The sequence below is a fragment of the Capra hircus genome (genome assembly GCF_001704415.2).
Source record: "Capra hircus breed San Clemente chromosome X unlocalized genomic scaffold, ASM170441v1, whole genome shotgun sequence".
NCBI lineage: Eukaryota > Metazoa > Chordata > Mammalia > Artiodactyla > Bovidae > Capra > Capra hircus.
This window is the reverse complement of record NW_017189516.1, coordinates 7629482-7656881: the sequence shown is the minus strand read 5'-3', so window position 1 is coordinate 7656881 and position 27400 is coordinate 7629482. Positions and strand designations below refer to the sequence as shown.

At 36.8% G+C, this 27400-nt stretch overlaps 1 protein-coding gene across 1 annotated transcript in view; it reads right to left on the bottom strand.

Moving 5' to 3' along the window:
- Positions 1 to 611: 611 nt before the first annotated feature.
- The window catches only part of ZDHHC15 (zinc finger DHHC-type containing 15), a 112647-nt gene continuing 85858 nt past the window's right edge, over positions 612 to 27400 (bottom strand). Inside the window, exons 11-12 of the mRNA XM_005700611.3 lie at positions 24386 to 24464; positions 612 to 5298 (exon numbers count right to left, since the gene is read on the bottom strand). Coding sequence (XP_005700668.1) covers positions 24418 to 24464 — 47 coding nt within the window. The 3' untranslated portion in view covers positions 612 to 5298; positions 24386 to 24417. The remainder of the gene's footprint in view (positions 5299 to 24385; positions 24465 to 27400) is intronic.

Here is a 27400-nt window from a genome sequence, read left to right as displayed (position 1 = left end):
GACTTTGATAATACTGCTAGCTATGTTATTTGGACTTTGCCTATTTTATAAGATTATTGTTTCTTGCATTACCAATGTGTGACTGAACCTCTGATGAAAATAATGATGACTAGATGACTTGAAGCAGTTGATCACATATATAGCCCTGCATGTGGTCAATGATTGTAATAGTGTAAATCTAGCTATGGGAAGATACAAGAGGGAAGTTTTTCTGGACCATAATAGATTGAGTTAGACAGCTGGTCCAGAGCCCTTTGATTACCACTGATAGACCTAGTCCAGTAACAGCACATTTACTGGCCTATCAGCGAAATCTTCACCACACCTAGAATGAGACTACCTAGTACAATGGGGGTGAAATGGTCATGAAATGCCTCCCCAAATATCAAATTTATTACCATGAGGGGCCCCTGTCAACTTCAAATTGGTACTTGCCAATTGGGCACTTTCTCTACAAGGATTAAATCATGTGTTATTGCAGCTGCTGACCTTCAACACACCCTAAAAGGAGTACATGGTGGACCACAGAAATGAACCACTCTGTGCTTGGGGAAAACTGGCAGGACAGGGCTTCATATAGATATTTTCAGGAGCCAATTTTATGAGCTCATTTCTTTTATTATCCTCAAAGCACTAAAATCCTGCATGATGATGACTGTTTCTCGTGACTAGTAGAAAACTTCACCAGACTAGCAGAAACCTTTTGGAAAAATATGTGCTTGATTGCATATATTCCCCCCTTACCAAAATCACAAACATACTGACCTCCCTGCTGCCTCTGAGGCAGTTTATCAGAGCTATCTGAGGTACTGTCTCCCAGGATGCAATCCTCATTTTACCCCAAATAAAAACTTAACTCATTACTCTCACATTGTGCATTTTTTTAAGTTGACACACACATACCAATCAACTTGGGAGTGAACAAAATCTACTATTACATCCATGAAATGAGAAGTACAGAAACTTCCATCAAAGTGGTCTGAAATTTTCAGTTTTGCCACCACTTTAACAACACCATAATATACGAAAGAAGTGATAATTTTATGCATATGCTTTTAATAAAGGACTTAGGAAGATAAAGCTGGTCAGTATTTGTGGGTATTGCTGTAGCAAGACACATAGTTTAAATAATATTATATATAATTACCTTGAGCAGATTGGTGGAAAAAAGGATTTGTAGCAAATTGGCAACTTGAGCTTAACTGCTGAAGTCCCCAGTGCTTTTCTTTTTCTGGCTCTCCAATCCATCTTATATATTACCAAGACCCAGGACCAGCTTTCCTGTTGTGTCCCTTTGTTGATTTAGCCAGCAGGATGACAGTCATTACTTCTTAAATGCATCTTATCTTACTGTTTTTTTTTTTTCCCTTTAACACCATACCCTACTAAGATTCTATTTCCTAATACATTACATGTCTAACTCAATCTGCTGATGGCCCGTTTATCAGGCTGTTACAAAGAATGCATTTAATAGTTTTGGACACTGTGTGGGATACAGCCCTAGCCCTTTTAGGGAAGTAAACAGTCATGGTTTGCATGCTATTAGGAGCCATCCATTCATTATTATATTACATAATACCTGCATGCAAAAGACTACAATATGGTACATTACAGCTCTGGTTAAAAAAAAATGCAGATGTACTATACCTCATAAACAATTTTCTACTGATTGGATGGAATTCATGAATTTTCTAAGAACATGAGACTTGTGAAAAGGTCTAACAATCTTGTCATGTGCCTTTGGTGATTGATAGAGGCATAGAACAGGTCTTTGGTGCCAACTGAGTACCTTAATTACTCCAGGAGAAGTTCTAGAATGTATGAATGGAATATTCTTCACTTGCAGTGACTGTTGGACTTTTTTGTAAAAGAAGAGGACAGAGACTCATTCCTTTAAAGTATCTGCTCCTAATGACCAGGCAGCCTGCTTTGGGGGCACTGTGAGTGTGCAAATATGTATAGATATACATGTATGTGATATGTGAAAGGGATAGGCTTTGCATGACTGTTATTAATACTTATGAATTTGGGCCACATTAAATTTCAGATGCACATTTAAATAATTAAATTAGTGCCTCTTAACTTTCTGCCATAAGGGTAGTGTCATCTACATATCTGAGGTTACTGATATTTCAACATTCTTATACTTACTTGGATTGTGCTTAAATCTTCATTAATCTCAATATCTACACTTTGTGTAATTTGGCATAAACATGAGGAAGCACATGGCACTTTCTTTTATCTGGAAAAGACAGGCCTGAAAATGGTGCCAGAGGGCAAAATGACCTGGGCTGATGCCACGTAGTGTGAAATAAATGTGTCATATGGGGCCAGAAGGGGAAAGAGGCACAAAATACATTTATATCATATAGAAAATAAGAATTGTATAAACTGCATACTTTCAGATTTTGGAAAAAGACTCTTCAGAAACGATCCTGCCTTAGTTACTCTCAATGTTCTAAGCTGCTCCATGTTAATTCCAGTACTGGGAAGCCAAGTCACTTTAACAGTGCACTGGATGTGGCAACTGTGAGTTCTGTCCCAGACAGCTATGTGCTTTTGAAGAGTGCTTCATTTCTTTTGCCCTTAATTTTTCAGGTTTGTACCATGGGGAAAATAATTTCTATTCTGCCTCTTTCCAAGGACACTGTTAGAATGAATAGTAAGCTCTGCAAGAACAAATCATCAATGAGAGCAAGGAAGAAAGAATCGAGCACACTGATTTGTTTAGAAATACTGTTCTGATTAAACTTTTAATTCTACCCCTGCAATGAAGGATATATAAGAGCACTGGGGAATTACATAGCACCTTTCACCTGTATGCCTAACAATGAGCATCTTTGTTTTGTAAATGGGGAAGATGGCTACTAAAGACTGGGGGATGAGATCCCACAGAGGTTATTGGAAATGTCCCCAAGGAAAAGCAAACAAAGGAGCCAGATCAGGGTATGCTAATTATCAAACAAACCTCTCTGTTTTCTTTATAAATAATCAACCAACTGGGGGGGGGTTGTTTAGGTACAGAAATCAATACACAATGACCTATAATAAGGACAGTATCAGAGCTATAATAAGGACAGAGTCTATAAACTAATGGAATAAAGGTTCAGAGATAGGAATAGGGTTTCTTTATTTCCCTAAGTCCCCAGGTAAAACCCTGCTTTATTTGGCCCTTTGAAGACAGTATAAGTCTGTAAGACATTAAACAATCATCTTTGCATTACAGCTTTCCTGAGCTTTACCCTTCCACTGCTTTTTCATAGTTCCCTGACATTGTCTTTTATGAACTGATTTCTATGAGTGCTGATACACTCTATTCATTAAATAAGTTATTGATTCCTTCCCGGCTTTGAATCATAGTTAGCAGCTGTTCTGCCTAAACTCTTGGCAGAAGATGATGGACTGGATAGGTTGCTTTGAGGCCTACTGGCTTTGGAGTAAGCAACAGTCCTACTTTTAGGAAAGGTGCATTTCTATATGAATATAAGGCAAGGCTTGTCAAACACAATACCATGTGGATGATCTATATGTTTTCAAGATAAACACCAAAAAGAGAGTGTTTTGAAGGGAAAGAGGAAGGGGAAAAATCTTCTCATCTGAACATATATGATTTTATCATGAAACAGTGTGTAGAGTCTTCTAGGCTGGTTCTTGCCATTGGAGTTTGAAAAACAGCCCCTGGCACTAATAGTCGTGTATAGTATTCTCTCAGGTGAGATGATGGCCACAATCCATTTAATTTATGCTGAAAGTCTTCTCTTGACCAGAATTACCTAGAGAATTCAAATGAACGGGTTTTTCATTGCTTTAAGTAGTTGGACTATGCACATTGACAGCTCCACTGGAGCCTGAACACTGAATTGTTTGTGGCAGGCAACTCTTTTTTACTCAAAAAGGTTTCAGAGAATACTTTAGCAAACCTAATCCCTCTAGGATTTCAACAACTTGATATCAGTAAGGTGCCTCTAACTCACTGATCTCTGTAAGAGTTGGAACTTCTATTGTTAGCAGCTGTGCACTATGGCACTGACTGAGAAATGAAAACCATCAATACTCTTAGATATTATCATTATCATAGAGAAGAAGCAGCATTACTGTCCATACTTATTGATTCAGGAACTAGAACTAAAAGAAAGGCGTATTATAAATAAACTGGGAAATCGTTGTAAACTATCTTAATGGCTGCACTACTATTGAAACTAAACAAAAAAAAAGGAAAGAAAAAAAGAGAAAGAATTAATATATTACTATTGGATTTTTCACTATTTGTACACTAATTCCTGTTGTGAAAGAAAATCTTTAGTGCTAATCCTTAAGCTAATTTCAAATATGAAATTTTGTCTTTGTTAACAGTATTGTAATTAAACCTGAAAATCATCCTTAAACCTCTTAACAAAACCATTGGTCCATAACTTGAGCTTATAGCTTTTTTTTTCATCATAAGAGTAATTCATGAAGGTTAAAATAAAGCAAGGTAGCATAGAAAAGAATAAAAGTTATTGGAGAATTTTCCCACACTCTGGTATTAAAAGTCTTTAAAACTCTAATCATTATGTTAAATAAAATGGAAATCTGATCTGATCTCTATTAGCTGTGGTGCTTTCAGGAACACCACACATCTATGACAGAGAACAGGTTTTACATTGTTCAATTCTCAATTCACAGACCTTGATCACAGTGTTGAATCTCCCTCTTAAATTTTAGGTACCTGATATAGGAAAAGGTGTTCACAGCTCAGCAAACATTTAGATTGCTATTTAGGAAAAAGATATGATTGAATAAAAAAATTCAGATTTTTTTCAAACCTCAATTTTCACAAGACAGCAGCAGAATTTTGTGTAAATATGTTGCACATATGTATGCTTATAAATGCACATGTGCACAAGCAGCAAACTTGTCTGATTCCCCTCAGCAAAACAAAGACCTATAGATATGATTAACGGTCTTTCTAGGGGAGTTAAAGACTCCCAGGGAGTCTTTTGAGTTCCCCTTTACCTGACAAGAGGAATAAAAAGAGCCTCTGGAAAGATAGATATGTACATTTAGGCTTTCACTGAGTGGAGGAGAGGAAATGAAGAAAGAAGTAGAGGAAGACTGGCTTGAATTAATTGCTACCAGATTGATGAGTTCAGCTAGTAAATTAAATAACTTATAAGTTCTGAAACATCTATCTGCACAGCAAGTATTTGATGGGATGCTTTCAAATTAAGAAGTTTCAATCTGCCATGGTGACTTATTTTGAAGATCAGAATGGTTCCCAACACTGAACTCTGTAAACTTCATTGGAGATGGAGGGTCCTGGGGATGAAAAAAAAAATTCACAAGTGAGCTGAACTAGTGTAAATATTCACATGGTAACATCCATTGACAATAATATGCAACTGTTAAAATTATGTTGTTGAAGAGTATGAGTCAGCATTGAGAAACATTAAGTGAAAAAAGCAGGATGTAAAATTATATATACAATGTTATTTTAACCCAGAATTTTTATCTGGAACAAAAGACAGATGAAATACATTAAGCTGTTGAAAGTGGTATTCATGAGTAATTTATTTTCATTTTCTCTAATATTTTCCACATTTTCTCTAGTACATATACATAATTTGATAATGTAAAAATATTTATTTTTGAAATTCTCAAGATATAACATAAGCTTTGAAATTGCACAATCTGAAGTTTGAATTCTAACTTTGCCATTTACTATCTCTATAATTCTGGACAAATTAATTTCTTCATCTGTAAAACAAGCATAACAAAATCTACCAAAAACAATGTCTGGCATATAGTAGGTACTCAAGTTATTATTAGTATAAGCCCTCTGGAAAACAATTTGGCCACATATATTAACAGTCTTTTAAAAAGTTCACACCAGTAATTTTGCTTCTAGGATCCTATCATACCATCACAATACTGTAAAATAGTTAGCCTCCAATTAAAATTAATAAATTAATTTAAAACATAAAAATGTATAACCAACACACAAAAGAAAATGATTATAAATGAAGGAAAAAATTTATGTTCAAAGATATTATTGGCAACCTTACTCATAATAGTGAAAATTGGAATAAAATCTTAAGGTTGGACAGCAGAGAAATGGTTAAATAAACAAAAGTACCTTGATATAATGGAAAATTACTTGCAGCATTAGTGAAAAAAGCAGAATTCAAAACTGAACACAACATGGTCTCAATGCTTAAAAAATATATTCATAGAAAATATTGGACAGCATACAACAAAATGTGAACATAGTTATCTCTAGGAGGTGGGATTATATGTGATTTAAACTTTCTTCATAGTTTTTTCTCCTTTCTCTTATGTTTAATATATTTTCAAAACTATTTCTCACACACACACACACACACATACACATACACATACACATACACATACACATACACATACACATATATATATATTTTGCTATACCATATGGCTTGCAGGATCTTAGTTTCCCTACTAGGGATTGAACCTGTGCCCACTGCAGTGAAAGCACCTACTGCTAACCACTGAAATGCCAGGGAATCCCTTAATATATTGTTTATATTATAAAAACAAATTATGCTCATCACAGAATAACTGGAAAATGTAGAAAGACATAAAGAAAAAAATGACCTATAATTTCAGAAACTGTTTTCTATACCCCCTCCTTCTCATTCATTTATTTGACATATATTTATTGAATACTTACCATGTGCCAGGCATTATGCTAGAGGCTGGCACTAAAATGTGAACAAGACATAGTGACTGCCCTCAAGGAACTTATAACTTAGTTTTAGAGACAAAAAAGTAAGTAGGCTATTATAGAATGGGATAAAAGGGCTCTCATAAAGTAATTATCTCTCTCTCTTTAGTTGCTCAGTCACATCCAACTCTTTGAGACCCCATGGACTGTAGCCTGCCAGGCTCCTCTGTCCACGGAATTCTCCCAAAAGGGACATCAGTCAGTGATAAACCCATGTAAATGATGTGGAAGCTGAAACCTAGAGAATAAGTACTATATATCCAGCTGAAGTAGACTGGAATGGAGGAGGTGGAGGTTGCTGAAGAAGCATCCCAATCATGAGAGGCAGTAGGGGCATGTTTGAGGGGCTGAAGGAAGTTGAGATGTGGTTCAAGTGCAGAGTATGGGGATAAAACTAGTGGAGACAAAGCTTCAGAGTTGAGAATCTGGAGAGATGAGCTGGGGCCGGATTATAAAAGGGCTTGTAAACCATGTTAAGGAATTCAGACTCTGCTAAAGCCAATGAAATAGCCATTATACAGACTTAAGTTTTTCATCATTCTAGTTGCAATGTGGAGAATGGACTGGAAGGGGCAAAACTGAAGTAGGAAAATCAGTTAAAAAGCTATTACAGTAATACAGGTGACAAACACATGGTCTGGAGTCATGGTAATTTTAAAATTTAAAAAATAAAAAAATTAATAAAAAAATAAAAAAATAAAAAATAAAAATAAAAAGCAGAGACATAAAAAAAAAGAAAAAAAAAAAAAAAAAGAAAAAGTACATAGCTTCCAGACTAAAGTAAAGCTTCCAGAGCTTTACTTTAAGAAGTAAAATTAATATACTTCAGTGGATAATTAGATGTGAATGGCAGATGAAGGAGAAGGAATAAAACAGGAAAGGAGTTTTGGGGTAGGTGAAGTTGAAAGGCACTTGGTTATTCAGGTCTGGAACTCAGGAAAGAGTTCTGGGCTGGAGATACATATTCAGTAGTTATCACCATATATATGCCCTTTAGCCAAGAAATGGACAGATTCCCTAAGGAATGAGTAGATTTATGTGATGCATGGGAGATAACCTAGCAAAGTTTGGGAAGACACCATCTTCAGAAGATGTCTGATGGTAGGGATGGGTGGGGGTGGGGAAGAATGGTGTAGAAAGTTGTGGAGAAGCATGAGAGAAGGATTGTTTTTAACTTTTAAATTTAAATAGAGTCAAATTAACTTTTGTGGGTTTACAGTTCTGTGAAATTTTATACATGCATAGAATATTGTAACCACAATCTCAGATAGAATGCAGAACTTCCTCTGATTCCTAAACCTGGCAACCACTAATCTGTTTTCTCTCTATGTATTTTTGCCTTTTCCAAAATTTCATACAAATGGAATCATACAGCACAAAGACTTCAGAAGTATTTTTGTTTTTAAAATTGAAGTATAGTTGACTTCTTAGTTTCAGGTATACAACATAGCAATTTGAAATTTTTACAGATTATACATGATACAAAGGATACTATTATATTATTGACTATATTGTATTATTGACTACATTCCTTGTGCTAGGAACTTAGCACTTAGAACTTTTTCACTTAGAATAATGAATTTTTAGGTTCACAAATGGTGGCTCAGAGGTAAAGAATCCTCCTACTAAGCAGGAGACATGAGTTCAATAGGTAAAGAATCTGCTTGCCAGCAGGAGACAAAGGTTTGGTCCCTAGGTCGGGAAGATCTCCTGGAGAAGGAAATGGCAACCCACTCCAGTATTCTTGCTTGGAAAATCCCATGAACAGAGGGGTCTGGCAGGCAACAATCCATTGGGTCACAAAGAGTTGGACATGACTTAGCAACTAAACAGTAACAGAATTATTTCTGTTGTTATTGTTCAGTTGCTAAGTCCTCTCCGACCCTCTGCAAATCCATGGACTGCAGCATACCAGGCTTCCCTGTCCTTCATTATCTCCTGGAGTTTGCCCATATTCATGTCCTTTGATTCGGTGATGCTATCTAACCATCTCATCCTCTGCCACTTTCTCCTTTTGCTATCAATCTTTCCCAGCATGAGGGTCTTTTCAATGAGTCGACTCTTCATATAAGGTGGCCAAAGTAATGAAGTTTCAGCTTCAGCATCAGTCCTTCCAGTGAATATTCAGGACTGATTTCCTTTAGGATGGACTCGTTGGATCTTCTTGCAGTCCAAGGGACTCTCAAGAGTCTTCTCCAGCACCACAATTCTAAAGCATCAGTTCTTCAGCGCTCAACCTTCTTTATGGTTCCACTCTCTCACCTGTATGTAACTACTGGGAAAAGCATAGCTTTGGCTATCAGTACCTTTGTTGGCAAATTGATGTCTCTGCTTTTTAATATGCTGTCTAAATTTGTAATAGCTTTTCTTCCAAGGAGCAAGCATCTTTTAATTTAATAGCTGCAGTCACCATCCGTAGTGATCCTGGAGCCCAAGAAAATAAAATCTGTCACTGTTTCCACTTTCTCCCCATCTATTTGCCATTAAATGATGGGACCAGATGCCATGATCTTAGTTTTTTGAACACTGAGTTTTAAGCCAGCCTTTTCACTCTCCTCTTTCATCCTCATCAAGAGGCTCTTTAGTTCCTCTTCACTTTCTGCCATTAGAGTGGTATCATCTGCATATCTGAGGTTGTTATTTCTCCCAGCAATCTTAATTCCAGATTGTGATTCATCCAGCCTGGTATTTGGATGATACATTCTGCATATGTTAAACAAGCAAGGTAACAATATACAGCCTTGTTGTACTCTTTTCCCAATTTTGAACCAGTCCATTGTTCTATGTCTGGTTCTAACTGTTGCTTCTCGACCTGCATACAGGTTTCTCAGGAAACAGGTAAGGTGGTCTGGTATTCCCATCTCTTTAAGAATTGTCCACAGTTTGTTGTGATCCACATAGTCAAACGCATTAGCATAGTTAATGAAGCAGAAGTAGATGTTTTTCTGTAACTCTCTTGCTTCTCTATGATCCAACAGATGTTGGCAATTTGATCTGTGGTTCCTTTGACTTTTCTAAACCCAGCTTGTACATATCTGGAAGTTCTCAGTTAATGTTCTGCTGAAGCTTAGCTTGAAGGATTTTGAGCATTACCTCGCAAACATGTGAAATGAGCACAGTTGTGCAGTAGTGTGAACCTTCTTTGGCATTGCTCTTTGGGACTGGAATGAAAACTGACCTTTTCCAGTTTTGTGGCCACTGCTGAGTTTTCCAAATTTGCTTGCATATTGAGTGCAGCACTTTCACAGCAGCATCTTTTAGGATTTGAAATAGCTCATTTGGAATTCCATCACCTCCACTAGCTTTGTTAATAGGAGTGCTTCCCAAGGCCCACTTGACTTCACACTCTGGGATGTCTGGCTCTAGGTGAGTGATCACACCATCGTGGTCATCCCTATCATTAAGACCTTTTTTGGTGTAGTTCTTCTGTGTATTCTTGCCATCTTTTCTTAATCTCTTTGCTTCTGTTAGGTCCTTACTGTTTCTGTCCTTTATTACGACCATCCTCGCATAAAATATTCCCTTGATATCTTAAATTTTCTTGAAGAGTTTTCTAGTCTTTCTCATTGTATTGTTTTCTTCTATTTCTTTGCATTGTTTACTATGTTGCTGTAAGTATCAATTGTTCGTTACTTTTCATTTCTGAGAAGTATACTTTGTTTACTCTTTTATCCATTGAAGGACATTTGTGTTGTTTTATAGGTTTGGTTTGATATCAATAAAGCTGTTATAACCATCCATATATACTTTTTTGTGTGAACACAAGTTTTCATTTTCTAGGGGAAATATTCAGGAGTAGCATTACAGGGTCATATGGTATATGTGTGTTTAACACTGTAAGAAATTTTATAAAGACCTGACAAACTATTTTGCAGAGTACCTGTGCTATTTTGCATTCCCACTAGAAATGAGAATTCCCACTAGTATGAGAATTCCAATTCTTCTGCATCTTTGACAGCACTTGGAATTATCACTACATTAAAAAAAAAAAGCCCATTCAAGTATGGGTGTAAAGGAATCTCCTTGTGGTTTTAATTTGAATTTTCCTAATGGCTAGTGATACTGAGCAATTTTTCTGCCCACTGCCCCTAATGGACAGCTATCTTTTAAAAATAACTCCATTGCCATATTACCAATTTTCAAATGTGAATTACTCTTTATTTATATTTTAACAAAGACTTTTGGCATTAATTTCTTGGAATATTCACAATCAATTTTAATTTAATTAAAATATTATTGATGTACAATATTATGTTAGCTTCAATGTACTACCTGGTGATTTGATATTTCCATATATTATGAAACTATCAGTATGATAAGTCTAGTAACCATCTATTGTCCTACAAAGTTATTACAATATTATTAAAACATTCATATTTACGGCCAGTGTTTCTTTATTGATTTTGTGTGTGGATGGTCTACCTGTTGATGTAAGTGAGTGAAGTCGCTCAGTCGTGTCCGACTCTTTGCGACCCCATGGACTGTAGCCTATCAGGCTCCTCCATCCATGGGATTTTCCAGGCAAGAGTGCTGGAGTGGATTGCCATTTCCTTCTCCAGGGGATCTTTCCAACCCAGGAATCGAGCCCGGGTCTCCTGCATTGCAGGCAGATGCTTTACCGTCTGATTTGATGTAAGTGGGGTGGTAAACTTCCCTAAAATTGTTGTTACTGTCTCCTTTATGTTTATTAATATTTGCTTTATGTATTTAGATGCTACTATTTTGAGTACATATATATTTATGATTGGTATATCTCATTATTGAATCGATCCATTTATCATTATGTGATGTCCTCCTTTGTCTCTTGTTACACATGTTGTTTTAAAAGTCTGTTTTGTCTGATATAAGTACTGCTACCCCAGTTTTAAGTTTCTATTTGCATGGAATACATTTTTTCATCTCCTTAATTTTAGTCTGAAGTTGAATCTCCTTTAGGCAGCATATATATGGGTCTTGTGTTTTGTTTTGTTTTGTTTTAATCCACTCAGTCACTGTATGTCTTTAGAGTAAAGCATTTAATCCATCTACATTTAAAGTCACTATTGATAGGTACATACATATTGCCATTTTGTTAACTGTTTGGGGGTTGTTTTGTAGTTCTTTTGTTGTTCTTGTTGTTTCCTTCTTCTTTTGCTGTATTCCCTGTGATTTAACAACTATCTTTAATGTTTCTCTTTTTTGTGTATGTATCTATTATATGGTTTTAGTTTGTAATTACCATGAGGTTCATAGATAACACACACTCTCTCTCTCTTCCCCTTCCTCTCTATATATGATTAAGTTGATGACCTTTTAAGTTAAAATAAATTATAACCATCATATATTTTTACTCCTCCTACCCCCATTGTTATTGTTTATGACATTATATTTTACATCTTTTTGTTTTGTGTATTCCACAACTACATTTTGTAGATATGGATGATTTTATTACTTTTGTCTTTTAACCTTCCTACTAGCTTTACAACTGGTTATTCTACTATCTTTACTGCACGTTTGCCTTTACCAATAAGATATTTTTCTTTCTAGTTGTGGCCTTTAAAAAAATTTATTTATTTATATAATTGGAGCATAATTACTTTACATTATTATGATAGTTTTATAAAATTCATTTATTTTAATTGGAGGCTAATTACTTTAAAATATTATATTGATTTTGCCATACACTGACATGAATCAGCCATGGGTGTACATGTGTTCCCCATCCCATCCCTCAGGGTCATCCCAGTGCACCAGCCCTGAGCACCCTGTATCATGCATTGAACCTGGGCTGACAATCTGTTTTACATATGATAATATACATGTTTCAGTGCTATTCTCTCAAATTATCCCACCTGACCTTCTCCCACAGAGTCCAAAAGTCTGTTCTTTACATCTGTGTCTCTTCTGCTGTCTCGCATATAGGGTCATCATTACTATCTTTCTAAATTCCATATATATGCGTTAGTATACTGTATTGCTGTTTTTCACTCTGTATAATAGGCTCCAGTTTCATCCACCTCATTAGAACTGATTCAAATGTATTCTTTTTAATGGCTGAGTAATATTCCATTGTGTATATGTAACACAGCTTTCTTATCCATTCATCTGCTGATGGACATCTAGGTTGCTTCCATGTCCTGGCTATTGTAAACAGTGCTGTGATGAACATTGGGGTACACGTGTCTCTTTCAGTTCTGGTTTCCTCAGTGTGTATGCCCAGCAATGGGATTGCTGGGTTGTATGGCAGTTCTGTTTCCAGTTTTTTAGGGAATCTCCACACTGTTCTCCATAGTGGCTGTACTAGTTTGCATTCCCACCAACAGTGTAAGAGGGTTCCCTTTGTTCCATACCCTCTCCAGCATTTATTGTTTGTAGACTTTTTGATAGCAGTCATTCTGACAGGCATGAGATGGTACCTCATTGTGGTTTTGATTTGCATTTCTCTGATAATGAGTGATGTTGAGCATTTTTTCAGGTGTTTGTTAGCTATCTGTATGTCTTCTTTGGAGAAATGTCTGTTTAGTTCTTTGGCCCATATTTTGATTGGGTTGTTTATTTTTCTGGAATTGAGCTGCATAGGTTGCTTGTATATTTTTGAGATTAGTTCTTTGTCAGTTGCTTCATTTGCTGTTATTTTCTCCCATTCTGAAGGCTGTCTTTTCACCTTGCTTATAGTTTCTTTCGTTGTGCAAAAGCTTTTAAGTTCAATTAGGTCCCATTTGTTTATTTTTGCTTTTATTTCCATTACTCTGGGAGGTGGGTCATAGAGGATCCTGCTGTGATTTATGTCAGAGAGTGTTTTGCCTACGTTTTCCTCAAGGAGTTTTATAGTTTCTGGTCTTATGTTTAGATCTTTAATCCATTTTGAATTTATTTTTGTGTATGGTGTTAGAAAGTGATCTAGTTTCATTCCTTTACAAGTGGTTGACCAGTTTTCCCAGCACCACTTGTTAAAGAGATTGTTTTTTCCCCATTGTATATTCTTGCCTCCTTTGTCAAAGTTAAGGTGTCCATAGGTGCATGGATTTATCTCTGGGATTTCTACTTTGTTCCATTGATCTATGTTTCTGTGTTTGTGCAGTACCATACTATCTTGATGACTGTAGCTTAGTAGTATAGTCTGAATTCAGGCAGGTTGAGTCCTCCAGTTCCATTCTTCTTTCTCAAGATTGCTTTGGCTATTCAAGGTTTTTTTTTGTATTTCCATACAAATTGTGAAATTATTTGCTCTAGTTCTGTGAAAAATACTGCTGGTAGCTTGATAGGGATTGCACTGAATCTATAGATGGCTTTGGGTAGTATACTCATTTTCATTATATTGATTCTTCTGATCCATGAACATGGTATATTTCTCCGTCTATTTGTGTCATCCTTTATTTCTTTCATCAGTGTTTTATAGTTTTCTATGGATAGGTGTTTTGTTTCTTTTATGTTGATTTATTCCTAAGTATTTGATTCTTTTAGTTGCAATGGTGAATGGAATTGTTTCCTTATTTTCACTTTCTGTTCTCTCATTGTTAGTGTATAGGAATGCAAGGGATTTCTGCGTGTTGATTTTATATTCTGAAACTTTACTATATTTACTGATTAGCTCTAGTAATTTTCTGGTGGAGTCTTTAGGGTTTTCTATATAGAGGATCATGTCATCTGCAAACAGTGAGAGTTTTAGTTCTTCTTTTCCAACCTGGATTCCTTTTATTTATTTTTCTCCTCTGATTGCTGTGGCTAAAATGTCCAAAACTATGTTGAATAGTAGTGGTGAGAGTGGGCACCCTTGTCTTGTTCCTGAGTTTAGGGGAAATGCTTTCATTTTTTCACCACTGAGGATAATGTTTGCTGTGGGTTTATCATATATGCCTTTTATTATGTTGAGGTATGTTCCTTTTATTCCTGCATTCTGGAGGGGTTTTATCATAAATGGATGTTGAATTTTGTCAAAGGCTTTCTCTGCATCTATTGAGATAATCTGGAGAAGGAAATGGCAACCAACTCCAGTATTCTTTCCTGGCAAGTCCTGTGGACAGAGGAGCCTGGTGGGCTGCTGTCCATAAGGTCGCACAAAGTTGGACAGAACTGAAGTGACTCAGCATGCATGCATGCATTGGAGAAGGAAATGGCAACCCATTCCAGTGTTCTTGCCTGGAGAATCCCAGGGGCAGAGGAGCTGGTGCGCTGCCGTTTATGGGGTCGCACATGAGTCGGAAAAGACTGAAGCGACTTAGCAGCAGCAGCAGCATTGAGACAATCATATGGTTTTTATCTTTCAATTTGTTAATGTGGCATATCACATTGATTGATTTGTGAATACTGAATAATTCTTGCATCCCAGGGATAAAGCCCACTTGGTCACGATGTATGATCTTTTTAATATGTTGTTGGATTCTGTTTGCTAGAATTTTGTTAAGGATTTTTGCATCTATGTTCATCAGTGAAATTGGCCTGTAGTTTTCTTTTTTTTGTGACATGTTTGTCAGATTTTGGTATTACAGTGATGGTGGCCTCATAGAATGAGTTTGGAAGTATACCTTTCTCTGCCATTTTCTGGAAGACTTTGAATAGGATAGGTGTTAGCTCTTCTCTAAATTTTTGGTAAAATTCAGCTGTGAAGCCTGGGCTTTTTTTTTTTTTTTTTTGGAAGATTTCTGATTACAGTTTCGATTACTGTGGTTGTTATGGGTCTGTTAAGATATTCTATTTCTTCCTGGTTCAGTTTTGGAAAGTTATACTTTTCTAGGAATTTGTCTATTTCTTCCAAGTTGTTCATTTTATTGGCATATAGTTGCTGATAGTAGTCTCTTATGATCCTTTGTATTTGTGTGTTGTCTGTTGTGATTTCTCCATTTTCATTTCTAATTTTGCGGATTTGATTCTTCTCCCTTGTTTTCTTGTTGAGTCTGGCTAATGGTTTGTCTATTTTATTTATCTTCTCAAAGAACCAGCCTTTAGCTTTGTTGATTTTTGCTATGGTCTCTTTTGTTTCTTTTGCATTTATTTCTGCCCTAATTTTTATGATTTCTTTCCTTCTACTAACCCTGGGGTGCTTCATTTCTTCTTTTTCTAGTTGCTTTAGGTGTAGAGTTAGGTTATTTATTTGATTTTTCTCGTATTTCTTGAGGTAAGCTTGTATTGCTATGACTCTTTCCCTTAGCACTGCTTTTACTGAATCCCACAGGTTTTGGATTGTTGTGTTTTCATTTTCATTTGTTTCTATGCATATATTGATTTCTTTTTGGATTTCTTCTGTGGATTGTTGGTTATTCAGAAGAGTGTTATTTATCCTCCATACGTTTGTATGTTTAATAGTTTTTTTTTTCCATGTAGTTGACATCTAATCTTACCACATTGTGATTGGAAAAGATGCTTGGAATTATTTTATTTTATTTTTTAATTTACCAAGGAGAGATTTATGGCCCAGGATGTGATCTATCCTGGACAAGCTTCCGTGTGCTCTTGAGAAAAAGGTGAAATTCATTGTTTTGGGGTGAAAGTCTTATAGATATCAATTAGGTCTAACTGGTCCATTGTATCATTTAAAGTTTGCATTTCCTTGCTAATTTTCTGTTTAGTTGATCTATCCATAGGTGTGAGTGGGAGTATTAAAGTCTCCCACTATTATTGTGGGAGACTTTCATACTTGTTAGCATTTACCTTACATATTGCAGAATATTTTGATCTTTTTTGTCATATATCAACATGAATCGGTTATAGGAATACATGTGTCCCCTCCCTCCTTTTTTTGCTTAGAGGAGTGCCTTTAACTTTTCTTCTTAACCTGGTTTGGTGGCGCTGAACTCTTTCTACTTCTGCTTGTCTGAAAAATTATTTATCACTTGTTTAAATCTGAATGAGAATTCTGAATGGTAGAGTAGTCTTGGTTGTAACTTTTTTCCTTTCATCATTTTGAATATATTGTGTCAATCCCTTTTGGACTGCAGAGTTTCTTCTGAAAAGTCAGATGATAGCTTTATGTGAGTTCCCTTGTATATAGCACATTGCTTTCCCTTGCTGCTTTTAAGATTCTTGTTTTAATTTTTCCCTTTAAATATAATGTTGTCTTGGTGTGTACTTCTTTGAATTCATCTCATTTGGGATGCTCTGTGTTTTCTGGATCTGGTTGTCTGTTTCCTTTCCCAGGTTAGGGAAGTTTTCAAGTATTACTTCTTCAAATAAGTTCTCTAACCCTTTATCTCTTCTTTCTGTGACCCATATAATGAAAATGTAGTATGCTGATGTTGTCTTAGAGGTCTCTTCAACAATTCCCCACCCCCCCCCCCTTTAAAGCTCTTTTTTCTTTTTCTTCTTCAGCTTGTGTGATTTCTACTATGTGTCATCCAGATTGCTGATCCATTCTGCTGTGTCATCTAATATATTGTTGACTCCTTCTAGTGGTTTTTTATTTAAGCTATTATATTCTTCAAATGTATTTGTTTCTTCTTTATATTTTCTAACCCTTTGTTGAAAATTTCACTGTGTTAACCCATTCATCTCACGAGTTTGTTGAACATCTTTCTGATGATTACTTTGAACTCTTTATCAGGTAGTTTGCTTATCTTCATTTCATTTAGCTCTTCTTCTGGGGTTTCATCTTGTTCCTTTGTTTGGAACAAATCCTTCTGTCAGTTCATTTTGCCTGATTTGCTATTTTTATTTCTATGTATTTGGTAGATTGGTTATGTTTCTTGATCTTGGAAAAGTGACCTTATATAGGAGACATCCTATGGAGCCCAGCAGCATGCTCCCCTCACATCACCAGTGCTATATGTTCTAGGGGTGCCTCCTATGTGGGCTGCATGTGCCCTTCTCTTGGGGCAAGGCTAAATACTGTGGGTGTGCACGTGGGTAGGTCTTGATCCCAGTATAGTTAGCTATGAGGCCATGCCTTCTGCAGTGGCTGTGGGCCTACTGAAATGTGGGATAGGTTTCCCACATAGTTGGCTCTGTGGCCCTGGGCGGGGGTGGGGGGGTGGGCGGGGGTTGGAGCTGCTGCCAGCCTACTGGTAGGTAGAGTTAGAAATCCCTGTGATTGTGTGGCTTGAGGGGACTTGGTGCTGGTGCCAACCTGTTATTGGGTGAGGCTGAGTCCTCAGTGCAAACAGGCTGGTAGGAGGATTCCAAAATGATGATTCCCAGTGCTGGTGTTATTAGAATAAGGTACTCCAAATGGCTGCCACCACTGTCTCCATTCCCCAGGGTGAGTAGTAGTTGCCCTCTGTCTCTCCAAGATCAACAAGTGGGTCTGACCCAGGCTTCTTTCAAACTACTGCTTCTATCCTGGGACTTCGGGTATGTGGGATTTTTTGTGTGCCTTTTAAGAGCAAAGTCTGTTTCCTATAGCTTTCCAGCTCTTTCACCCTAATTCCTGGTAGTTTTCAATGTTAGATGTTCTGTGAGCTCATCTTGCCAGTGTAGGATCCCCAGGCTGGGGAGACTGATTTGGGAATCAGTTCCCTTGCTCCTTGGGGAGAATTTCTATGATTGTTATATTTCTCCCATTTGTGGGTCACTCACCTGAAGGTGTAGGTCCTGGCTATATTGCCTCTGCCCCTCCCACCTGTCTCATTGTGGTTCCTTCTTTATGTCTTTAGTTTTGGGAAAATGTGCTGCTAGTCTTCAGGTCATTCTCAGAGAGAGCTACTCTATAAGTAGTTGTAATTTTGCTGTGTCCATCAGAGGAGATGCGATCAGGGTGTTCCTACTCTGTCATTTTGGCCACCCCATTAAGCATTTTTTCTTATGCTTATTTCCACTTTTGGTGAAATATCCATTCAAACCTTTTGCTCATTATTTTATTGTGTTTGCTTTCTTACTTTTGAGATTTTAGAACCTTTAACATAATCTACATACAAGTCCGTTATCAGACATGTGTTTTGCAAATATTTTCTCTCAGTCAGTGGCCTGTCTTTTTATTCTCTTAACAATGGTTTTCTCAGAGAATACACTTTTAAGTAATTTTTTTCTTTCAGGTATAATACTTTTGATGTTATATCTAAGAACTATTTGCTTAACTCAAAATAATAAAGATTTTCTCCTAAATTTTCTTCTGAGATTTTTACAGTTTTGCATTTAGGTATATGATCATTTTGAATTAAATTTTGTACATGTTGTGAGCTGTAGGTGTAGCTATGTCCAATTATTCTATCACTGTTTGTTGAAGACTGTATGTTCTCCACTGAATTACCATTGTATCTTTGTGTAAAAATCAGTTATGCATCTTTATAGGTCTGTCTATGTAGTTTATTTTTTATTCTGTTCCATTGGTTCATAGGTCTGTTCCTTTGGTTAATATTACACTGTCTTGACTACTATAGCTTTATAGTATGTCTTAAAATTGGAAGTTTGAGTCCTTCAATTTTGTATTTTTTTCAGAATTGTTTTGACTATTCTAGTTTCCTTACTTTTACATATAAATTTTAGTGTCAGCTTCTCTATTTATACAAAAAACTTTAACTAAAATTAAAATCTGAATTAGGATTATATTAAATGTCTATCAATTTTGGGAGTATTGATATCTTAATTACACAGAATCTTCTGACCCATAAGCATAGTATATATCTCTGTTTATTTAGGTCTCCCATGGCTTTTTCATCAATGTTTTATAAGTTTCAGCATATAGATATTATGTATGATTTGTTAAATATATATCTAGTTATTTACCTTTTTTGAAGTTATTGTGAATGGTATTGTGTTTTTGATTTTGGTTTCCCAATTGTGCAATGCTAGTATATAGGAATATAACAGATGTTTGTCCATTGATCTTGTGTGCTGTGAACTTGATAAACTTACTCATTAGTTCTAGGAGTTTTTGTAGATTATGTAGACAATCATGACATCTGAAAATAGAGATAATTTTACTTCTTCTTTTCCAATTAGAGTGACTTTTATTTCCTTTCTTAGCCCTATTTCATGTGTTAGGTGGAGAAGGCAATGGCAACCCACTCCAGTATTCTTGCCTGGAAAATCCCATGGGCGGAAGAGCCTTGTAGGCTGCAGTCCATGGGGTCGCTAAGAGTCGGGCATGACTGAGAGACTTCACTTTTACTTTTCACTTTCATGCACTGGAGAAGGAAATGGCAATCCACTCTAGTATTCTTGCCTGGAGAATCCCAGGGACAGAGGAGCCTAGTGGGCTGCCATCTATGGGGTCACACAGAGTCGGACACGACTGAAGCGATTTAGCAGCATGACGTGTGGAATGACAGTGATAAGACAGACTATATAAAGTTGTGGTTAACAAAGGAAAGAACTACTGGTAAACAGTGAAAACTTATCAGATCAGTTTAAGTTGAAGGTCACAAATGTGTAGTCTCAGCTGTGTTATTTCTAATCAGTTGCAGTGAGTATTTATAACCAGTTGTATTATTTTTGTAGTAGTTCTCAGCAGCCTGAGTATAGAAATGGAGAAAGCAGATGGCTGGATTGGATCTGGAGTTTGGATTTTTGCTGGCTAAAGCAATGAAGTTAGGGAGAAAAGAATATTGCCGAGAGAGACGTTGAAGTGTTAAGGCTTGACAGAGAAGGAAGTAACCCATGTAAAAAGTTTGTTTTTACTTATATTTTGGTATAATTCCTTTCAGTGTTTTCCTACATATATAGATATATTTTAATAGTTAAAAATTTTAAATTAAAATTAAAAGTACTATTCTATAATGTTTTCAAGGTCTATCCCATGTTGTAGCATGCATTTCTTTGGTTGCCAAATGGCATTCCATTGTACAGATATGCCGCATTTTGTTTATCTATTCATCAGTAGATGGATATTAGTGTTGTTTCCATTTTTTGGGTATTATGAATAGTGCTGCTGTGACCATTCATGCAGGAGTTTTTGTTTGGGCATATGATTTTCATTTTTCTTGGTTATATACAAAGAAGTGGAATTGTTGGGGCGTATGGTAATTTTAGACATGAACAATGGACATGAACTTGGGCAAACTCTGGGAGATGGTGAGGAACAGAGAGGCCTGGCATGCTGTGGCCCATGGGGTCACAAAGAGTTGGACATGACTTGGTAAGTGAATAACAACAATGGTAATTTTATGTTTAACATACTAGAGGTCTTCCAAACTGTTTTCCAAAGTGACTGCACCATTCTGTACTGCCACCAGAAGTGTATGAAGGTTCCAATTTCTCCGAATCCTCACCAACACTTGTTATTATTTGTCTTCTGGATTATAGCCATCCTCTGTTGTTGTTTAGTCACTAAGTCTTTAGCAACCCCATGGACTGTGGCCCACCAGGCTTCTCTGTCCATGGGATTTTCCAGGCAAGAATACTGGACTAGGTTGCCATTTCCTTCTCCAGGGGAGCTTCCTGTCCCAGAAGTTGAATCTGTATCTCCTGCATTGGCAAGCGGATTCTTTACCACTGAGCCACCAGGAAATTCCATGGATGGAGGAACCTGGTTGGGTATGGTCCATGGATGTGCAAAAGAGTCAGATATGACTTAGCAACTGAACAACAATGACAATAGCCATTCTAGTGGTTATTAAATAGTATCTTGTTGTTTTGATTTGCATTCTTTAATAGGTAATGATGTTAAGCATCTTTTCATGTGCTTATTGGTGACTTGTATATGGAGAAGTGTCTATTCAAATCCCTTGCTCATTAAAATATGTATCATCTTTTTACCATAGAATTGTAAGAGCTCTTTATATTGATGTATTCTGCATACAAATCTCCTATCAAATATTTGATTTACACATGCTTTCTTCCAAAAGATCACATATTGTATGATTCCATGGAATCATGGATTATATGGAATGTCCAGATTAGGCAAATCTATAGAGACAGAAAGTAGATTAGTGGTTTCCTATAGGTGGGAGTGGAGGTATGGGGAGTAACTAGTAATGAGTATGGGGTTTCTTTTGTAGGCAATGAAAATGGTCTAAAATTGATTGTGGTAATGGTTATATGACTGTGAATATCCAAAAAACCACTGAATTGTACACTGTTGTGGTCAAATTACATGGTATGTGAACTATATCTCAGTAAACTTTTCAGAATTAAACTGCACTCATACAGCTTTTTCACATAATCTTATGAATTATTCTTCAAAATAATTACTTTTGACAGTATATAATAGTTCACCATAATTATTTGGTAATTTGTTTTACCATTCCTATATTGTTAGATATTTAATTTTGTTTTCAATTTTCTGGTATTATAATAAATTGATGATGAATAGTCATGTAGATCTCTGATGACTTCATTAAAATTAAAATACATTTCTAAAATGTAGTTATCAGATAAAATTACATGAAATATTTAAGGTTTTTATATATGTTATATATTTTTCCCTCAAAAAATTATCTGTGAATTTAACCTTATATCATCAGCACCTTTTCTTGCCAACATTATAAAAATTGGCTTCTTTAGTAGACAAAAATTAATATCAAGGATTATTTTAATTTGTATTTTTTTCTACTGAAGTTGAGTAATTTTCATGTTTTTTTAACTTTTATTTTGTTGATTATTCTCAACCTTTGCAGAATTTCCAACTGTTGTATTGTTCCTTCTTTTACTGATTTGTAAGATCTTTGTAAATTGAGGATGCTAAATTGTGTGTTACAAAAAAATCTGTGTGTTAAATATTTTGCAAATGTTTCTCCAAATTTGACTTTTTATTTCAAAGAAAATATCGAGAATCAGTGTTTTTGTGTGTAAAAAATTATGGCAATAATTTTTTTATACATAAAAATTTGAGAAAAAATGAAAAAAATATGCTAGCCTTTGTTAATCATAAGTTGTAAATAGAGAGGTATTCACTTTATCCTTTATTTCTTAATTTTTAAAACTTTCAAAATAAAAACAAGAAAACCATGTATAAAATATCTAATAAGTTAGAAATACATAACTTATTCAACCATTCTCCTATTGATAGACATTCAAGTTGTTTGCCATTTGGAGCTTTCACAAACATCACTGTAGTGACCATGTATAATTCTTAATATGTTGATAAACTTTGAAATGATTGTACCATTCTGCCTTCTCGTGTTCACAAACAGTTTTCTATTATTATTAGAACATATGTTGTTCCCCAGAAATTGATCAGTTAATTTATTTGAACAGGGTGCATTGGGAAAAGCATTGCTTAAAGGCAATTTTGCTTACCTAGAGAATCATTAAAATGTATTTTATGGCTTCATATTTACCCAAGATATTATGAAAAAAGGGCATGGTCATATAAATTTTGAAAAAACTTATTCCGCTTTTGGGGATTCACAAAACTCCTTAGCATAGTATCAATCTTGACAAGTACTGCATTAAAGACAAAGTTCCATGATCTGCATATAAGAAAATAAGTTCAATCAAGTAACTTCAGGGGGCTACTACAATCTCCTCTTGGAGAGTGACAAAACTTATTTGCATAATTCCTATGGTAAAGATAACTCTCTAATATGGATGAAGGGTTTCCTAAATTTATTTCACCAAATAACTTTTCCCTGTTAACATCTATTAATATGTCAAAGAATACCCATAGTAAAATGCTAAAATAAGAAAATTAGGGAGATAGACACCATGGATAACTGAAATCTAAGTACTATTACCACACAAGTGTCAAACATTTCATTAGGACTTTGGATAAGAAGACAGATTTAATTCTTTCCTCTTTTAAACCTTTAAGTATAAGTGAAGGTGCACAGTAAATATAGCAAATCAGGTTTTTAAATGTAGTACTATATTAGAAAGGGCATAATCTGAAGTCAGACAGACCTCAGTTGCAATGTTAGGTTATTTACATAGTAGCTAGATAGGTGGTTTAACTTCTTTGGACTTCAGGTTTCTCATTAAAATGGGGATAGTAACATTCACCTTGAAGAGCTGATGTGAGCATTAAATGAGATAACATATGTCAAGTACACAGCAAAGTGACTGGCATATAGAAAATCTTATATAGCATCTATACTGGTTCACAGTAGGGTTCTGTAAGGTAAAGAAGTGAAGACCTGAGAGCCAACAGATTGATGGCCTCTGAATAATTGCCAGGTTTTTCATGGGAATAGAACTGGAGGCTTATCAGATCAGTTCAAGCTCCACGGTATTTTTTTTTTACTAAAAACTTTGCTTTGATACTAAATTACATTGAGTTTATTTACCTGTGAATGTTGCAAAGGGAAGGCTGTTTAGCTTTTCATTAGGTCAAAGAGAATCCCATGTCTAAGGCTGCCTACCACTGATGAACAAATTAATAGCATTTTGAGAGAGTGGGAGTGTAGGGATTGTGCTCTTTGCTTGTTTATGGGTAACAGTAGGTTTATAACTGACATAATGGAGTCAGGCCAAACACACACACACACACACACACACACACACACACACACACACACACACACACACACCCCTATGTGTAATCTTTTTCATTTCAGAGACCTGAAATGCAGCAGGAAAAGAAGGCAAAAACCCAAACGAGATGTTTGACTGTTTCTGAATACCTGGGGTCTTTTAGGCAAAGTTAATAACGTGAGTTTGCAGGGAGTAAGGGCATCTTTTTCAGTACACTACACAGGGAACTTATGTATAGAACTTCTGCTTATGTTAATAATAAAAGATAGAATAATTTAACATCTTGCTTGAGAGGTGAGAACTTACTCCTTTTCTAGTTCAGCTCCCCAGACTGCTTCTTAGCAGTCCAGGTATTTCTCTATGTGTCTCCCTCAGAACACTGACCTGTTTGAGAGATGCAGGAGATGTAAAAGCTGCTATGTTTCTGTTTCCACGGCAAGAGATGATGATCCTTCTGGATAATCTGTAAGGTTGAAAAGTGAAGGTAAACAAATGTCCTTTCTCTTGCATGGCTGGGTATTCATTCATTGGCCTACTTCCTTCTCAGGCAATCCCTGGAGGCAGCAGACATCTACAAATATCTAAAGATTGGTGTGCTATCTACTGAAGCACTTGCAACCAGTCCAAGCATTCACATTTAAAGAGTAGTCAGCCTGCTGTACTATGTACTAAGATTATTTTATTTGTCAGCACTATCTGATCTATAATAGTGGCTTGTATTTGACTTAACTAGCTATGATGACAGCTTAACATCATTTGGCTTTAATGGAATATTTGGGCTTCCCTGGTGGCTCAGACGGTAAAGTGTCTGTCTGCAATGCAGGAGACCCGGGTTCGATCCCTGGGTTGCGAAGATCCCCTGGAGAAGGAAATGACAGCCCACTCCAGTATTCTTGCCTGGAAAATCCCAAGGACTGCGGAGCCTGGTAGGCTATGGTCCATGAGGTCGCAAAGAGTTGGACACGACTGAGCAACTTCACTTTCACTAACAAAATTACTCTGTTTTGTTATTCCACTGGACATAATTGAGATAGCTGTTATAGCACTTTAGGTGTTGGTGTGTTTTAAAAAAGGAATGATATATCTCAAAAACAAGAGGCTTTGGAATCAACAAGCAACATCATTTACAGCAGAGATTTCTTGTTTACAATCCCCAGCCTATTGAGGAGCAAGTTCAGTTCAGTTGCTCAGTTGTGTCCGACTCTTTGCCACCCCATGGACTGCAGCACGCCAGGCTTCCTTGTCCATCACCAACTCCCAGAGCTTGCTCAAACTCATGTCCATCGAGTTGGTGATGCCATCCAACCATTTCATTCTCTGTTGTCCCCTTCTCCTACTACCCTCAATCTTTCCCAGCATCAGGGTCTTTTCCAATGAGTTAGTTTTTCGTGTCAGGTGGCCAAAGTATTGGAGCTTCTCTTCAGCATCAGTACTTCCAATGAATATTCAGGATTGATTTCCTTTAGGATTGACTGGTTGGATTTTCTTGCAGTCCAAGGGACTCTCAAGAGTCTTCTCCAACACCACTGTTCAAAAGCAGCAACTCTTCAGCACTCAGCTTTCTTTATAGTCCAACTCTCACATCCATACATGACTAGTGGAAGAACTATAGCTTTGATAAATGGAACATTGTCAGCAAAGTAATGTCTCTGCTTTTTAATATGCTGTCTAGGTTGGTCATAGCTTTACTTCAGAGGAGCAAGCATCTTTAAATTTCATGGCTGCAGTCACCATCTGCAGTGATTTTTGAGCCCAAGAAAATAAAGTCTGTCTCTGTTTCCATTGTTTCCCCATCTATTTGACATGAAGTGATGAGACCAGATGCCATGATCTTGGTTTTCTGAATGTTGAGCTTTAAGCCAACTTTTTCACTCTCCTCTTTCACTTTCATCAAGATCTCTTTATTTCCTCTTTTCTTTCTTCCATACGGGTGGTATTGTCTGCATATCTGAGGTTATTGATATTTCTCCTGGCAATCTTGATTCCAACTTGTGCTTCATCCAGCCCAGCATTTCGCATGATGTACTCTGGATATAAGTTAAATAAGCAGGGTGACAATATACAGACCTGATGTACTCCTTTCCCAATTTGGAACCAGTCTGTTGTTTCCTGTTGTTCTAATTGTTGCTTCTTGACCTGCATACAGATGTCTCAGGAGGCAGGTATGGTGGTCTGGTATCACCATCTCTTTAAGAATTTTACACAGTTCGTTGTGATCCACACAGTTAAAGGCTTTGGCATAGTCAGTAAAGCAGAAGTAGACGTTTTTCTGGAATTCTCTTGCTTTTTCTATGATCCAACTGACATTGGCAATTTGATCTCTGGAGCCAACTTGTGGAGCAAGATGGCAGAGTAGAAGGCCATGTACTCATCTTTTCTTGTGAGAACTCCAAAGTTGCAACTCACTGCTGAACAACCATCGACAGGAGAATGTTGGATCTCACCAAAAAATGATACCCCACGTCCAAGGGCAAAGGAGAAACCCAAGCAAAACTGTAGGAGGGGCGAAATCGTGTTTAGAATCAAACTCAATACCTTCCAGAGATGCTCAGAAGGCTCAAACAAAACCTTTTGTGCACCAGGACTCAGAGACCCCACAGAGACTGAGCCAGACCTGCCTTTGAGTGTTTGACTGTCTCCTGTGGCCTCCTGCAGGGGCACAGGCTCTGGGTGCAGTAGACCTGAGTCACACAGCCTTGGCATAAGCCCTCTTGGAGGAGGTCGTCATTAACCCCACCGTAGAGCCAATGAGCAGACAACCCACAAACTGCAGAACAATGATACCAAAAAATTCTCATATTGTTAAGAAACTTCTAGGGTCCACAACAGATTTCCCAACTGGGGGATCTGGCAAACGGACTGAGAATCCCCAGGAATTTGACTTTGTAGGCCAGTGGGATTTGATAACAGAACTTATACAGGACTGGGGAAACAGACTCTTGGAGGGCACAAAGAAAACCTTGTGCATACCAGGACCCAGGAGAAAGGAGCAGTGACTCCACAAGAAACTGGCCCAGACTTGCCTGTGAGTGTCCAGGAGTCTCCAGTAGACGTGTGGGTCGACAGTGGCCTGCTGCAGGGTCAGGGGCATTGAATGAAACAGTGCAAGAACAGGACCTTTTAAAGGAGGTCGCCATTATCTTCATTACCCCTAATAGTTTGGTCTCAGGTCAAACAACAGGGAGGGAAGACAGTCTCACCCTTCAACAGAAAATTTGATTAAAGATTTACTGAGAATGGACCCACCCATGAACAAGCCCCAGTTTCCTCCACTGTCAGTCTCTCCCATCAGGAAGCTTCCATAAGACTCTTATCCTTATCAGAGGGAAGACAGGATGAACATCACAATCACAGAAAACTAATCAAACTGATCACATGGACCACAGCCTTGTCTAACTC